General features: G+C 44.3%; 2 protein-coding genes across 4 annotated transcripts in view; one reads left to right on the top strand and one right to left on the bottom strand.

Moving 5' to 3' along the window:
• tox (thymocyte selection-associated high mobility group box) overlaps window positions 1–16,557 on the top strand; it is an 839,643-nt gene that overhangs the window by 701,070 nt on the left and 122,016 nt on the right. The window lies entirely within an intron of this gene.
• The window catches only part of chd7 (chromodomain helicase DNA binding protein 7), a 40,700-nt gene that overhangs the window by 16,319 nt on the left and 7,824 nt on the right, over window positions 1–16,557 (bottom strand). For 2 of the 3 annotated variants that reach the window (XM_043259223.1, XM_043259233.1), the window contains exons 2-12: window positions 13,535–15,555; window positions 9,074–9,495; window positions 4,060–4,195; window positions 3,314–3,442; window positions 3,077–3,142; window positions 2,193–2,248; window positions 1,738–1,852; window positions 1,123–1,206; window positions 787–924; window positions 538–659; window positions 122–365 (exon numbers count right to left, since the gene is read on the bottom strand). In XM_043259223.1, coding sequence (XP_043115158.1) covers window positions 122–365; window positions 538–659; window positions 787–924; window positions 1,123–1,206; window positions 1,738–1,852; window positions 2,193–2,248; window positions 3,077–3,142; window positions 3,314–3,442; window positions 4,060–4,195; window positions 9,074–9,495; window positions 13,535–15,379 — 3,357 coding nt within the window. In that variant the 5' untranslated portion in view covers window positions 15,380–15,555. The remainder of the gene's footprint in view (window positions 1–121; window positions 366–537; window positions 660–786; window positions 925–1,122; window positions 1,207–1,737; window positions 1,853–2,192; window positions 2,249–3,076; window positions 3,143–3,313; window positions 3,443–4,059; window positions 4,196–9,073; window positions 9,496–13,534; window positions 15,556–16,557) is intronic. The other variant, XM_043259240.1, reaches the window with a different exon arrangement.

Here is a 16,557-nt window from a genome sequence, read left to right as displayed (position 1 = left end):
CAACACTATGTATAGAGCCATGTATAACCTTATGCATGTCCTACTGATAACTTGTGAAACATTAGCTCCAATAACTCAAGTTATAAAATGCATATCACATGACAAAACTATATACATGTACCTGTGTGTCTCTGTAGTACATCTCGTAAGCTTGAATAGTCTTACGGCTGGCCTGGCTACCATGATAGACAACTACGTTTAACTCAGTCCATGTCCTGAACTCCCTCTCCCAGTTGGGAATGGTGGAAAGAGGAGCAATCACCAAGAAAGGGCCATGGATTCCCTTCAGGTAGATCTCATAAAGGAATGTGATGGACTGGATTGTTTTTCCAAGGCCCATTTCATCGGCTAAAATGCAGTTACGTCTGGGAGCAGAAACAAAAAAAAAAAAAAAAAAAGTGCAATTGCAATAAGAATACGAATTGTTATACATAAGCTGCAATTCACAAAAACCTTGCATTTAAACGATATGATAAACAATTCACCCCATGTATGAGTGAGCAGCGCAGCTGGACGGCGGGGTAATTGCATACATACGTGTTGTACCAGTTGAAGAGCAGCCAGTTGACTCCCTCCAGCTGGTATTCCCTGAGCGCATTGCCGTTTTTATATTCTCTGGAACTTTCGGATTTCTGCCAGTCGCTAGCGGGAGGTCGCTCCTGTTTCAAATAAAACAATTCCCGTTAGTGGTTTCCGTGCAACCGCAAGAACGTGGCCCTCTCCCTTCACTTGCTCAGCACTCCAAAGAGAAAATAAAGAGAACACTAGAGAAGTGCCAGCTCTTACCACGCGCTTCGGCTCCGGCTCACGCTCCATCACTCTCTCGAACTCCTCAATCTTCCCTTGGTCGATGTCAGCTTTTAACTCCCACGTGCTGTCCTCATAGGGCAAGGAGCACCACTTCACAAGGTACAGCGTTACAGGCTGCAGGAACACGTCAAAACAATGTTATCCAAAAGAGGGTTCTCACATTTTTCTAAATTTTCTGGGGGCGGTCTGACTGACATCTTCACAGCTGCAAAATATCTACTAAGAGCTTTAATCAAAGGTAATCCATGTTGTTTTGAGAGACTGATGCTTTGAGAACAATTAAAGTGGATGGATGAGAGAGAGAAGTCATACCTCTCCATTTTCATCTGTGCTTTCAGACACATCCAGAACTCTGTCCACCTCCACATAATCTGGGTTGAAGGGCTCATCGTCCATCTTTAAATAAGAGTGTGATTGATTGGTTAGAGCATTGTAGAATGGCAGTTTTGTTGCTGCTTGAGCCGCAACTACTACGAGCTTCTAAATGAGAATCTAGTAGGTAGAATATTTTCAGATCTTTCTGATGTGGGTGGCATAAATCTCTCTGGGAAAACCCCACCAGGTTTTGATTCAAAAGTTTTGAATGTAGATTGGAGTTGCAAACCAGAAATGAAAGTCTTGACAGACATTTCAACGCCACTGTTTGAATTACTTAAACTTGTGAACAGACCCAGGCAGCATGTGACAAGAGATTGCATACAACAGAGATAAGAGCTTGAAGTGAGCCATTTTATTGCCTTAGCGTGGATGATATTGTTCAAAAAGCCACCATAATACCAGCACGACACACCACCGTTGAGCATACATACTGCCACCATTATCAGTGAGGGCCATAAAATGAGGGGTGGGGGGGGGGGTGCATAATGGAGGAAAAAAAAACAAAAACAAAATGGTGGATGACACGGAAAATGGAGGGCTGATGCTAACCTCAGTTAGGAAGTTACTGAGAGCCTGCTTGGCCTTGAACCTCTTGACCTTTTGCTGGATCCTCTTATCCTTCTCCAGCTCTTCGATGTCTGCCCAGCGACAGTGCAGGTACGAGCTGTAAAAACCAAACAACAAGTAATTTCCTGGGTGACCTCAGTCAAAATTTTGTCTAGAAATTAGCATGTTAGACAAACAACACTGAGGATGTTTGTCTGGGAGCGCAAGAAGGAACCTTGCTCTTAATTAACAGCTGTGAGGCTATGAGGCTATGATTCATCTGCATAGTTATATGCACAGAGAAAGCTTGATGATATACTAAGTTTAGTAGCTTGTTTGGCACTATTTAATGCAAATAAATTCCATTAATGTTTAACTGTTTAATCTAATAGTTCTATGATTTCCTTCATTATATAAATAAGTAACATGATGGAAGGCATGCTATAATGGGTACTCACAAGCCTTTGAATTTCACATAAAACTCCTCAACTTCAACCTCTTCACCAGACGCCAACTGTAAAATAAGGAGAAGAATTATTTGGTAATGTGTGTGTATACATATATATATATATATATAAAAAAAGCGTGTTTGTAACATGGAGCTGTCAAATCACTAGTGTGCTAGTAAAACTTCCAAATATCACAAGTGTAACCCACTTCCTGTGACAAACACTACTGCTTTTTGGCATTGCTCTTAACTGTAACGCCCCAGGACAAAAAGTAGTATGACAACAGAGACTGTGTGGGGATAAAAAAACAAAAAATAAAAATAAAATAAGAGCAATCCTCCTCCTCTTCTTCTCCAGCTAGTAGTACGCTGTGTGGCTGAGTCATGAATCACTTCAGCTCCTCTACCACACACAGCCCCATTCACAGGGAGCTGACCCGGGGCCTGGCTTCCTGCCAAAACCACAGCGCTACGGCAGACGCCAAACCTACCATTTCCTCGGGCGGGAGCCCATTTGCAGCTGCGCTACTAAGAGCCATGCACGGCGTATTATTTTTGGACAGGCTTTGTTTTGTGGAGCTGTTTCAAAGGAGTAACGTTGCACACTGCCACTGCCTGCGTCTAAGGCTCTGAGATTAATCACGCTGAGAAGTTTATTCTTACATGGCTTCATCTCAAGACCTTGCACCGGCTTTGCTCTGAACTGGCCATGGCCTTTACTGGGTTAATACTACTGCTGTCGGGTTGAAGACAATATCAGCCCACTCAGGCATCTTCCTGGTAATCACAGGGTCTGGGGCAGGATTTGAGACAGCTGTTAGGTGTAATCTGTCCTGATCCAGTAGACAGCAGCGGTTAAAGCTCATGTGAGAGGCTTTCGACGGCTCAGCTCACCTCTTTCTTTCCCATGCGCATCCCCATGATCTTCTCCACCACGGGGCCCTCTGCATCTGGCAACTCCTACGGCACACGTGGGAATGAAGGACACGGAGTCAGTGTGAGAACATCCATCATGCATAACAAACAGCAGGTTACATCAGCAGTTTTCCAACTCTACTGTGGGGATTGTTAATCAGCCATCAGCATAAACAAATTTAACACACAACACATCCCAATGTTCAAGATAATGACCTGCTGCTCAGACGCTGAAGGAGACTTTGGTCCAGGAGAATCATCTCCATCATCGTCGTCATCAGAAATTCTGAACTCTAGGTCCTCAGTATAGCGTTTCCTCTTCACCTGCCGACTAGATCGCCTCTTCTGACAAACAAACACAAAAGTTACACAATGGCAAAAAAATTTTAAATATACATGCAATAAAAATAGAAAACATGGGTGGGCGAAATGGCAAAACCTTTTTTCGCCCCCATAAAGTTTCACCGATTCAATATTTTTAACTAGTCAACCTGAAGTTGTATAACATGGTTGACATAACTCTATATCAAGGTAATTGAAATTCAAAATAACTAAAAGGTAAGACCAGTATACTAACTATAGGCTAAATGTTCTGTAAAAACAATGAACAGCAGCTTTCAGCCTGTCACCATGACGCAAACAAGAAATAACAGTTCATCAGGGTTTTTATTTTATTGAACTGCTTTTCCATTGCTTTTGCTACTTAAACATGGACGTGTTTGACTTGCGCTTGCAGTGTCTCATGCATGAAATGGCAATCAAAAACATGACCTAAACGTATACAAATAAATGGTTGCAACTTTTTGGGAATGGGTCCAATCAAATCACACCTCATGTGCCATCACTTGTATTAGAATAAAAGGAATTAATCAGTATTATCTTGTCAATCTTTAGGTATCGGTTTTAACCACTTTAAAAAAAAAACCTTTAGACAAATGCCAAGTGAAAACTTCAACACTTACTTGAACGCCATCATCTTCCTCTTCCTCTGGTGAATGTGGCGGTGTTTTCTCCACATCAGAGGTGACTGAGGGTTCTCTCTTGCGTTTTGCATCTTTCTTGGTGCTGCTACTGGACTCCGAGTCAGACTTTTTAGCACTGTGGGTGAATAAAGGGGTTTGGTTAATGTAAAAATCACACCAATAAACCACAGATTTTTCTGGTTCATATGTCAAACCATCACTCTATTTATAGTTTTAGTAAAGAAAAATAGCAACAACCAGTCCCAAAACTTGTCCAAAGCAGACAATTTAGGTTATAATTTATATAAATGCATAATGATTTTTTTTTTCAGTTTTATTTTTATAATTTTTGAAGGCTGCCTGGTTAGCGTAACCAGTTTAAGTAGTAATCAGAAAAATTTTATGCTTTTAAAAAAAAAAAAAAAAAAAAAAAAAGAGAGTTCTGCAATTAAGACAGCATGCCATAAAAAAAGGCATAATTGTGCAAGATTTGGATAACTCATTTTAGGTGTATACCATCACACCACATGACACTGATGTTGCAATGTTATGTGAACATGAACAATGTGCATTAATTCCACGTCTGTAACCAAGAAAATAAACTACAACAGTTTTTGTACTTTTCCCCTACAGTTCTCTCTTTATTCCACCTTACATCCACAAGTACAGATGAGAGGAAAACTGAGTAAGCTTTAAAGTCCTTCCCCTCTTAAGTTCGGTTTCAGACAGACAAATGAGGGAACAAGAGTGAAGACTAGAACTAGTTAACTCCACTTCCAGTTCAGAGTCGCGCTCTCTCCCTGCCACAGATTACACAATGCCCTGGAGGCTCTCGCACTCGCTCGCTCTGGGGCCCCCCTCTCTTTTCATTCGCACGCCAAGAGCAATCAAATCGCCCTGGTAACCGGCGGTCACGTGACCCGCACCTGTTCCTCTGGCTGGACGCCACTGGCTAAAGCCATCTGCTTGCCTCAGTCAGAGCCTCTCTCTCCAACACTCCTCAAGCACCTGCAGCCGCACCGCTCTGTGGCTTTGGGTTTCATACTGTCACTGCTCAGCAAACACAGCCAGAAATAAGGAGAAAAAAAAGGCACATACAAAAGGAAGGAAAAAAAAAAAAAAAGGATAGGGGGGGGAAGCCACGAGGGCAGGAAGAACACTCAGTTTAGGGGGAGGGATGACGGGCTTACTCTCGATAGCTGACCTTTATAAATCATAAAAGGCAAAGAGCTGCTATAGGATGCAGGATACACTAAAGATCCAGTCGAACAGGCCAGCAGGGTGGGCCGTGATGCATGTAGACTTTGAGACCAATGGGCAGAGAGAGAGAGAGAGGGGCTAATTGGCATTAGTAGGGGGAGGACGCAGGCCCTGCTGCAGGTTTGTATGAGCCACACCGCGCCAGTGCTGACACTCAGGAGGAGGAGAAAGGGCCAGGGGGTTAATGGGACACCTGCCGTCGCCAGTGAGATGACTCATCTTCAGCTGGACCCCCCCATGGTGCTCACTCTAACAGCAGCTGCTCACACACACACACACACACGACTGTTTACCCTCAACAGCTCTTTTGCAGCATCGCGCAAACGTAAACACACGTACATAAACAAGGACACAAAACTGGAGCGAACGAACATGCTACGACAAGTTAACAAAACGCAAACAAAAACGTGCGCCTGTGTCCTTCAAAGCGAGCAAGCTAATTAGGAAGCACCAGACAAAACAAGGTCACTTTTTTAAAAAACAGAGACAGGATCTGAACACCCTGTTAGTCACAGAGAGTTCTGCTAGCGAGTGGAATCAAAAGAGGCGGTGCAATTATAATCATGCTAAAACGTGCCTGAATTAGGGGAGGGGAAATGCCTAAGAGAGTGGGACTGTGAGGGAGAACATGTGAAAAGAGGATGTGAGTGGGTGAGTTGAGATATGTGAGAGAAGGAACACAAACTGTGCCGTGGAATGAGAGGAAGGGCTAGAAAGAGACTCGCCAGAAGGATCGCAAGCGTGTGATAATAGGTGGAAAAGGACAGTGTAGGCATGCAAGAGTGTGTGAAAGCTTTAGAGGCCCAGTCGAGGAGAAACACAGGAAGAGAGTCGAGGGGGAAGCAATGGCGTTGCGTCTTGTGCTCTTACAGCAAGGTCACCCGTGCTGAGGAGACATTCAATTACTCGGCATCACTAAGAAAGAGAGACAAACATGTTCTGTGACAAACACGACATGTGTTTCATTGTTCTTGTGCAAAAACAAAGCAACATCCAGTGTTGTTTAAAAGTTTGGGATATTAAACGTTGTAATAAAATATATACATTTTAAGATTATTATAGCCATTTACATGTTTTCCATTTTAATATAATTTAAAATCTAATATATTCCTGTGATGCAAAGCTTAATTTTCAGCATCTTCAGTCCAGTCTTCAGATGATCATTTGTATGATTTCTGAAGCATCACGTCGGAAATTCAGGATTTTTTTTTTTTAAGTCAGTCAAAGTTAAAAAGAAGAGTTTATTCAAGATAAAAATTGTGTTACAATACACAATATTTAAAAGTTTTGGGTTTGTAATTAATTTTTTTTAAAACAAAATGAATTTTTTTTCAGCAAGGTTGTGTTACATTGATAAAAAAGTGATCATTCTATAAAGTATCATTCTATTCTGAATAAATGCTGTCTTCCTATTAATATAAATCAAGGAAAAAATTATTATTATTATTATTATTATTATTATTTTTTACTGATCCCAAACTCTTGAAAGGCACTGTGCATCTTAAGGTGGTTCAATTTCAATGAGTCTATTTTTAAGCCTTCTAAAAAAATTAATTTAAGTTTTAGAGCATAATCTAATGGGGTGGGGGGGATGCAGTTCTTTGTTTTAAGCGAGATAGTCTTTGATGGACGGCAATGCGAGTCTTTACTTTTGCCTGTCCCCCAGTGGCTGCGCATTCAGTGTTCGGCACACTTCTCGAAGCCATTCAGAGCTCACTCTTTTGAGACTGTGGCCTGTCTGATCACCAAAGCAGCGACACAAGACTTCACAAGAACAGAAAACTCCCAAGCCCTGGTGGGACAGGTCTGCTAGTCTTAGAAGGATAAAATATACAGGGGAGGACAAAGTTGGATGCTTGGCCCTTTCCTTCTGTTGTGCCATCCACCTCTCTGCACCGTCTTTGAGGTTCAATGTCACACAGAATTCAACTTTTTTTTTTTCCACTGGAGCCTGGAGGGAAGACAAGGCGGAGCGCTTGTTTGAGGACAAATAAGCAAGCAGTCTGGCGTAAAGGTGCTGTAGTTGTAGACTTGTTAGCAAACAGGCATGCTGGTCCCGCAAGCAAAGATCTTTGAGTACACACACATTGCAGCACTTCCTATGCAACCGCGACTGTTGTGGTTTTCGTATGAGCGCACAGGATGTAGCTAAGATAATCTGCGAAAGAAAAAAAAAAAAAAAAAAAAAAAAAAAGACTCTGCTTCGACATGAGATGGAAATCAGAGGGTCGGAGGAACTGCCCACCCAGGTTAGGTGGTTATGCAGTAAGAAAACAACCCCACTGACTGAAACGGGGGCTTTGCTATAGTTGCTTGGGAACCTGCCAATAAATTGAAGGTGAGAGGTGTGTATTTGCAATGCAAAACAGTCTTCTCGTGGGGGGAAAAGAGCCACATGCAATGCAGCGCTGAGGAGGGATCTTTCTGAAGTGTTTGATGGCTGTGTGTGTATATGGAAAACAAACCTGGGCTCACAGACGCTCAACATTTTACCCTGGGTGCGGCCTGAGAATGACTATTTATAGTTGTGCTTTCTTTGTCAGATAAGAACACCAACAGATACAAGGCCAAGACTTAACGTCCAACAGAGTTTCCTGTACTGAAATTGCATGAAAAGAGCAACTAAACCAGGAAAACGTTAAAAGAGCTGATAAGACAAACAAATGAACATGGGGGGGAAGGGAAATGAATGACACTCGCATCAAACGCGAGATGTGTTATATGTAGCCCACTTTTTGAGAAATGGGGCCACACAGTTTAAAAACTATCCACAGGGGCTCGCCAACACCACACATCCAGCTCTGTAGCAGATTTGGTCAAATTCAGGCCGGCATGATTAATGAGACAGCATTGTGGACTAACTAGCATTAGGTGCCATTTTGAATAGAGACATCCCCCCCCTCCTCTTTTCCTTTTTCACAAACACACACACACTTTCGTCCCTCCTCCCCCTTCAGATGACCTACTGCTCTGGCACTGTGCTGCAGATGCGCTTGCTTTGGCCCGGCCCTTTTCCTCTGGATGAAAGGGACGCGGCGGTGGAGTGACGGGGCTTCGAAAGGGCGGGGGGGGAGGAGGAGGTTAAGGGGGAAGGCTGACACATTCCTCAGCCGGATCATGTTACTACCTCCGCTAGAGGAAAAATGTCCATGCAACCTTGCTCTGCATATTCAGGATGGATGCATTTTCTCTCTTTTCTGAGGGGGATGGGAGGGAAAAAGGAAGGGGGCATCCTTTAAATGCAATAAGCAGCATTATTGTGAACTATATCCAGAAGAGAGATGAAATATGACAGTATACCGTTTTAGGTAGCATTAAAAAAATATAAACGAATGACTTCACAGAACAAAGGCCTTTTAAAAGATCTCCAGAATTGAGTTCAGGCAACTAGAGCAAGTTTTATCAGCAAGATGTCAAGTTTGTGGTTTAGTGCTTGCAATTCAAAGAAAAGAGAGAGAAAAAAAGAAAGTCTTAGACAAAGGTTCCTTGTCTTACAAAAGCGTTATAAAACAGAACACCACCTTTGACAACTCAGCTTGCACTAGACCTAAAAACAACTCTTACTAAACATATCTACAGTTCAATGATCCAGATGATAACATGAGGCTTTGTGACTCCATCCAGCACCTAAAGTAAGGATTTCACATTTGGAAGCTCATGTAAATATGGAATACATTTGCAACATTTAAACTAACAAACTGCAGATAAGACAGTTGATTTTTAAAAGACAACAGGAGGCTCAGATCTTGCATACCTGGGCTTTTTGGAGCTCTTAGGCTTCGGGGTGGCAGTCTTCACTTTTTTCTCCTTAGGTTCCTTTGGTTCTTTGGGTGTCTTGGGAGTCTTCGGGGTTTTGGGAGTCTTGGGCTCTTTCGGTTCCTTGGGCTCCTTCTCCTTTGGTTTCTTTTTGCTCTTCTTTTCAACGACAGACTGTTCCACAGGAGTCATAAGAGAGTCTCCCTCGTTTATCAGAGAAGCCGCCTCTCCTCCGGCCTCACCACTGATGTTGTTACCCTCCTGGCCTTCGCTCGTCTTGGCTTTCTTCTTTTTCTTCTTTTTTGGCTTGAGCTCACTCTCCGTCTGCTGTATGTCACAGTTGGCTGGTTGGAGGTTTGGGCCCGAGGCGGGTGTCTTACTAGATGTTATCATCTCCAGGGAAGGGTCTGATGGAGAATGCTGATGATGACGAGAGAGAGACATGGAGATAGGTTAATACAAAGAAAGAAGAAATATAACCTAGGCAGGAGACAACTAGAGGATTTCCTTTTTGCATTTTTGCATATCTCATAGCCACAGAGAAGCTGAAGAACCGCTCACTGCATTGCTGCTTCAACAACAGATACATTAGGTTTTTTTTTTTTTAAACCTAGGATAAGTTCGAAATAGGGAATAAACATCTTTGCATTTTCACACACTCAAACAGATGCCTCTGCTGCTGTTGGCCCTTGAGGCATGCCATGTTACTTGCTTTGATTCTCTTTGCTCACATTATTGCCAGTTAGCTGTAGCTCTGCAGCCTTAACGCAGCAAAGGTTTTGCCTCTCTCTTTGTGGTTATCTCGGTCCCACTCTCCATTCATGGCAAAGACAGACTGACAGGAAACATGTTGGCAGCTGTGCTAAGCGTCCAGCTTCCCAGAGTCCCTGCAGCAGATGGGGCTGAGGCATTATGACACTAATAAATTATATCTATACTTCATAAATGCCTCAGTTTTAGACGTCAGCAAATTGAATGCAATATGCTACAGCTTTTAAAAGGCATGTGTGCCGATTCTAGTTTAGAGTTTTATTGCATACCATGCACTTCGTTTTTAAAACAAAAGACTTCGTAAACCACATCGTTGTGGTGATGAAATGCATATTTCCTGTAAACAACAGCATGAGAAATAAGGGTGCAACATGCATGCCAAACAGTGGCAAGGTCACAGAAAATGCCCAACACCCAGTTCAACGGTGATCATTAGAGCAGCTGGAACAGCGAGCGTTCCGCCGCCGCTTTAACGGATAAATGTCTCTCCTCTTGCCAAGCCTCCCCAATAATCAATTGCATGAATGACAATAGGCCTACCGCACGCGCTCTCTGCATTTCTAATTTGACAGCAGCAGTCCAGAATACAATATGTTCAATATAGGATTTCATCTCTCAGAGGGGGAGACTGACGTGTCAGTTAATCTAGCAGGCAAAGTGCTCACTCGGTGAGCTAAATACTCCCTGAAGGAGCACTGCGCTTCAGCTCAGCACGGCAGGCTTTTTGCAGGGCGAACCCGTGAGTTAACACCCAATTCATCTGATGAAAAGCTGGCTCCCAGATACAGAGCCTAACTCTTGCTAAACTTTATCTTCGAGATTCATTGCCCACTGCTGTTGAACTTCATTCTGCTTCTGGCGGAGAGCAAATCTAAATGAGCTACAAATTTATGGCACTGAAACACCTAGATACTGCAAGCTACTTACTAGCAGCCAACTACTCCAAATAAAACTCCCACAGAACAAAAATGCTTGAGGATGCCAAAGTATAGCAAAGGCTTCCTATCTCTGTGTCACATGAACTTACAAAGCTCTGAGGCTGTATCAACCTTTAAAAATGAACAACGATGGCAAGTTAGTTACTAAACATGCATCAAAAAGCCAGACAGACTTACTAGAACATCTGACATTTCTCTGTGTTGCAACTTCCTTTTACAACATTTGGTTTGCGCAAATTAAGAACAGCAAGTGCAAATGTACCCTCCTGATTATATGGTAAATATTTAGGAAGTACTGCTCTGTTAGCGTCTGACCCAGAGAGTGTGTGACACCACTAAGATGGAAGGCAGCTGCTGTCAGCAGAGAGTCTCAGGAGGCTGGCACCTTGCATGAACTGCTAAACGGGAAATAAAGGAATCATAAACATGGCATGCATACATTCCCATCTGCACTTCTATTTTAGTTCTTAAAGCCCAGTGTGATGCTGTGAACACTTGCTCTTGGTACCAGTTTGTCTAGACCCACAATGAAAAGTCTGTTCCCTTAGATGAAGCACTGCTCTATTTAAAAGGTCTCATTTATTTCTCATCAAACCTCTCAATATCTCATGAATGACAACTCTGGGGTTTAATAGTGCAAGTATATGCTGTATATTCTGAGAAAAGACAATAGGGACTAGGTTTCTTTGCTCACTGGAGATGTGAAAAAAGTGACCAGCACCTGTGACCAACTTAATGCCAATTTATTTCTTTTTTGAAAACCATTGCAGGTTTCTGAATTAATTGAGACATTCTGATAATGAACGTTGTCTTAACTGGTCTAAAATGTACAGTCATGATCAGTGTTAGGGAGTAACTAGTAACAAAACAATTTAATTACAAAAATGGAAATCTGTTACTTTGAAAAAAATTAGTTGCTTCTGAAAGTGTTAATCACTACAAAAAAGTAAAACTTTATTTTCACTCAACCAAATTTGACTAATTTCTTTCCAAAATTGAATTTACTCAAAAAAAAAAAAAAAACCAACCCAAAACAAAAACACACACCCCAATTTGTTTAAATGCATGTAGTATATTAGTATAAATTAACAATTTCCTGCCATTGCTATGCAAATACTTCAAAGAGTTCAAGTGTCATGGCAATAAAAACATTTTTTGCTATAACTTAAAATCTGTATTTTATCTCAGAACAATCTTAAAGTAAAAAGAGGTACTACAAGTCTGATTTATTGGTGGCAGTGATTTAAAATTAATTCTTTTTAAATCAAGAGATTAAGTATTTTGGAAGTCTGACAGTAATCAGTGTTACTGTAAGGTTAACCCTCCCTGCTCTAAACGTTTGAAATTTTTTTTGGGGGGGAAAAAGGCAAAAATAGAAATATGCATTCTGAACAGTAACCAAAAAAAGTAACGAAATGTGATCAGTTACATTAACAAAGTAAAATAGTTTACAATACTTTTACATTCTAAATAGGGTAAAAGTTGAATCTGTCACTCATTAAATCTCCAAAGCATCTTTCCCAACACTTATGATGTAAAGGAAGCACTGACAATACATCTGAGTAAAACAGATTAACATATAGGGCCGGGAACTTGGTTTTATGTGGTTGTTTATTGCGGTTGCTGGTTTAACGGTTGTTGATTGTATAGAGACAGATCTGAAGCAGAGCTTAGAATCAATTGTAAGAAATTGTCACAGTTAAACAGACTAAATGATTAGAGACATTTTGTATGCATCACCAGAAAAGTCTTGTTTCATTGTAAGAGTTACAAACTGTTGAACAGAACAGATTAATTGTTCACAATAAGCTCGTGCATTTAGAAAATATGGTGTATTTTTATTCACACCACAGAAGACAGAAAATAAGTTAGAATCAAATGTCTCAAAGCCTGATTGGGACAAAAATTAGATGGCTTATTAGCTACAGTGAAAGCGGTACACTTAACAGCACGCACTTCATCTAGGTCACAAGTGAGGTGGGTAAATTAATACAGACCGATCTTAAATGTCAACCACAAAACTTTAATATCATCACACAATCAGCCAGACACCACCACTGACATCGAGCCATGGCTGTCAACGCTGGTATGAGTGAGATAAAGAGAGACAAAAATGCTATGTGCAGGATGTGCACGCTGGCATAACAGCAGCCATTGTGTGTGAATGGGTCACCAGAGAAAGAGGCTTTCAGAGCAAAACAAGCTAATGGCATCAGAAGCACGTGACACACGCAGCTATTGAGAGCTGCTAACCTCCCTTCCCCACTGGCTCCCTCCTCCACCCTCCCAACAGGACGCATCCTGCTGTACGCCATTAACTCACGCATGAGTCCTCCGAGACAGGCAAAGCAAACAGAAAGAGCTGAGCGAGAGAGAGAGACCGAAATGATGCAGACAGAGCGAGCAAGCAAGAGCGAGAGGGGAACGGAAGGAGTGCAGACGGGGGAGGAGAGTGATGCTTACTGCGAGCAGGAAGGGAGCATTTCCCCTTCAGAGTGGGAAGGGGGGAGGGGTGGGGGTTAGGAGATTAGCACTGTGGCGCCTGTGTCTTGGGGAGGGCCAGGATATGCAGCAAGGAGGAAACAAACAGCTGTAAAAATCCATTTCCACACTTGTGGGGCACAGGCGGCACCATGGCCGCTAAGAGAAACCCTCAAACGGGGTTTCTTCTGCCACCCACGTGCACAACAAGGACTTTCCAAAAGACTTCTAATGGCAATGGAAGACATGCTTTATTTGCGCAAACTCACCTGCATGTGAGGCACTTTCTGCATGGGTGGAGGCGACTGGTGAGGAGGTGCCCATGCCTGCTGAGACGGAGGAGAGCTCTGGTGGTGTGCAGCCAGGTGTGTCTGTGATGGGGGAATTGAGGGAGGAGTGTGCACCTGCTGCAGCTGTTGCTGCTGGAAAGGCAATGGGGGCGTCTGCAGCTGCTGGCGCTGCGCTTGCTGGGCAAGCAGCCTCTGGTCCTGAGGCTCTGTGGGGTTCACACCCGGGCCTGCTGGAGGTCTTCCTTGAGCACCAGTGGCCCTGTGATTGGGTGACAAAGCAGCGTACATCTGGGTTGGTGGAGGATGTGGGTGTGAGGGATGCGACGGCAGCTGTTGGTGGGGATGTTGCTGAGCTGCATTCATCGGGCAGGCTCCTCTCTGGGCGTGAGCCATCGGGCCTTGAGTCTGATGTGGCACGCCAGGGTAGCCGCTCACATCAGTTACCAAACCTGCACTAGGCGGGCGGCCCTGCTGGGGAGGAGGCGTACCAGCAGGGGTAGCCAGGTTCCTCATGGGCGACATGGAGGGAGGGGAGGCATATGATCCCTGAGGTGGAGGTGGTAGATGCTGTTGCTGCAGCTTCTGCTGGGCTGCAGCCTGGTTCTGAGCTGGATGCATAGGCTGGGTGTTGATTTGGTTCACATGAATGGGCTGCTGGTGCATTGGTCCCTGTTGAGCCCCAGGTGTGGGGTAACGCTGGGGCCCTGTTGGGGCAGGGTAGCGCTGCACCTGGGTCACGGGAGCATTAGGGTTGCTGTTGCTGCTGGTGGTAAGGCTCAAGTTGGGACTCATCCCTGAAGTGTTGGCTAATCCCTGATTAAGGTTGCCGTACGAAGGATAGGGAGGGTACTGCCCTGAGCTGTTTACAGTGTTGGAAGGGACTTGCTGGTTGTGCATGTTATATCCCATGTTTTGGTGGGGTCTTCCGGCCATGACCTGCTGCTGCTGCTGTTGTTGTTGTTGCTGCTGCTGCTGCGGCTGTCTTGAAGGGCTTTGCGGGAACTGGGGGTTGTGGCTGGCAACAGATTCCGGATGAACCGGACCCTGGCCAGACCTGTGGAGAAATTGTTGATTGGGTTGCTGATGCTGCTGAGGAGGCTGTGCTGGGTGACGCATGGGGGGTCCCGACATGCCGGGATTCTGAGCCATCCCCACGTGACCCATGAAATGATTGGCTTCCTGAGGGAGGCCTTGGGGAAAGTGGTTCATTCTGGGAGGTGTTTGTGTCTGGTTGTGGCCCTGCATGGCATAGTCACCACGGCCAATAAAAGCGCCCATTTGGTGGGCATGTCCCTGTGGTCCGGCAGGGCCGTGCTGATGAGACGAGGCTTGTGGAGGTTGTTGCTGAAAAGCGGGTCTAGCTTGATCGGGCACCTGCATCGCTTGAGTGCCCCATGCATTTCCACTATCTGTGAATGACTGGCTCCGGCCATCTCCTTGTGCTCCCGAGTAGACATGATGCCCTGTAGACCCTCCTGCACCTTGCGGAGGACCGTGATAGCGGGAATGAGGGGAGGACATGCCATTAACTGGTCCGTTCCCCATCATCCGGCCCCCCTGCTGGTCCATTGGATGCATCTTGGGCTGCTCATACTGATTGAAGTGGTCAAAATGGTGGCCAAGCTTGGCCTGTCCAGATACAGCAGGTGAGGAGAGATGAAGAGTAGAGGGGAGCTGCCCGTAGCCTTGGTGCTCATGAGGCATCTGTTGACTCATGGGATTTGCCTGACCTTGGGGGTAGCCACAGTCCCCCAGGCCCTCCAACTCATCAGAGAACAGATTCCCATCGTCTCCGAAGAGGCTCATCATGCCTGGGTCAGCCATGGCTGCAGTGCTCCTGCTGTGCAGCCGAGCTTCAGAAGCAGGACAGGGAATGTGTGCTCACACAGAGGTGGATGTCCTCAAAGCCGCTAATCCGCTAACTAATCTGCAGCATGTCACTCCATATTTCCTTAATTCTCTCAGAGAACGCAGCGTCAGGCAAAGTCAGGTTACAGGACCTGGAGAGGAAGAGAGAGAGAGAGAAAGAGAGAGAGAGAGAGAGAGAATTAACACAAATAGCTCTAGGTGAGAGCAAACCTCTTCCATTTTGTTCACTTTAACCATTCTTTATTAAATTTCTCAGCCAGTGAGTCACAGCTGTTGAGAGATACAAGAGCAGTTGAAGGGTGGTGATACTGAGGTTTTTTTTTTTTGCAGTTAAATCAGTTGTAACTGACTCTTTGCCAACCTTTGATCCCAGCCCCCACCCTCTGTTCCTTCTGCTTCCAAACAAAAGGGCCAACACACACAGGCACCAAGCCTAAATTCATTCATTCTTTACAATTCGTTGATGGTGGGGAAAGAACAAAGGAGTTTAGAGTGAGGCAGCAGCAGCAACGGTAGTTAAACAACAGCAGCTGCCAGACCAGGCAGGCAGATGTAGGAACACAAGCAAGCAGCCCACCTGCTGAAGCCAAGTCTCAAAACCAGCCCTTTTACCTCCTGGATTTGTGTGTTTCTGAAATGTTTGAGGAGTATGAGTGAGGTGTAAATTTATACACACTTTGCATACCTAACCAGCTTGTCCCAAGTGTGAGGTAATCAGATGAGCAGGGGGAATTATGTAGATGCGAGATAAACCACGCAAGGGTGGGGGAAAATGCGGCCTGCTAGATGTTCTACCCAACCACAACTACCTCCATGTGTGTATACGAGTTAGTGAATATGCACATGTAGGGGGTGTTACGCATGAGCGGGGGGTGGGCAAGGAATGCATCGCCTCAACTTCAGCTACCCCACAAGAAAAATTTTCCACCCCCGTCTCAAGCTCCTCCCATCCTGTTCCTCCTTCACCCAACCCCCAATTTTCCTCTTTCTCTAAACCTCTCCACATGGCTGCTAAAACTATCCTGGTGAAAATCTATACTGACCAGCCTAATCTAAGGATCAAAGAGCCACACTTAAAAAAACAAGCTGCGGCATGTTGCGTTTTAGGCATCCTTATAAAAAAAAAAAAAAAA

This window comes from Puntigrus tetrazona, chromosome 2 (genome assembly GCF_018831695.1).
Source record: "Puntigrus tetrazona isolate hp1 chromosome 2, ASM1883169v1, whole genome shotgun sequence".
In the NCBI taxonomy this organism is placed as follows: domain Eukaryota; kingdom Metazoa; phylum Chordata; class Actinopteri; order Cypriniformes; family Cyprinidae; genus Puntigrus; species Puntigrus tetrazona.
This window is presented reverse-complemented; position numbering and strand designations above follow the sequence as displayed.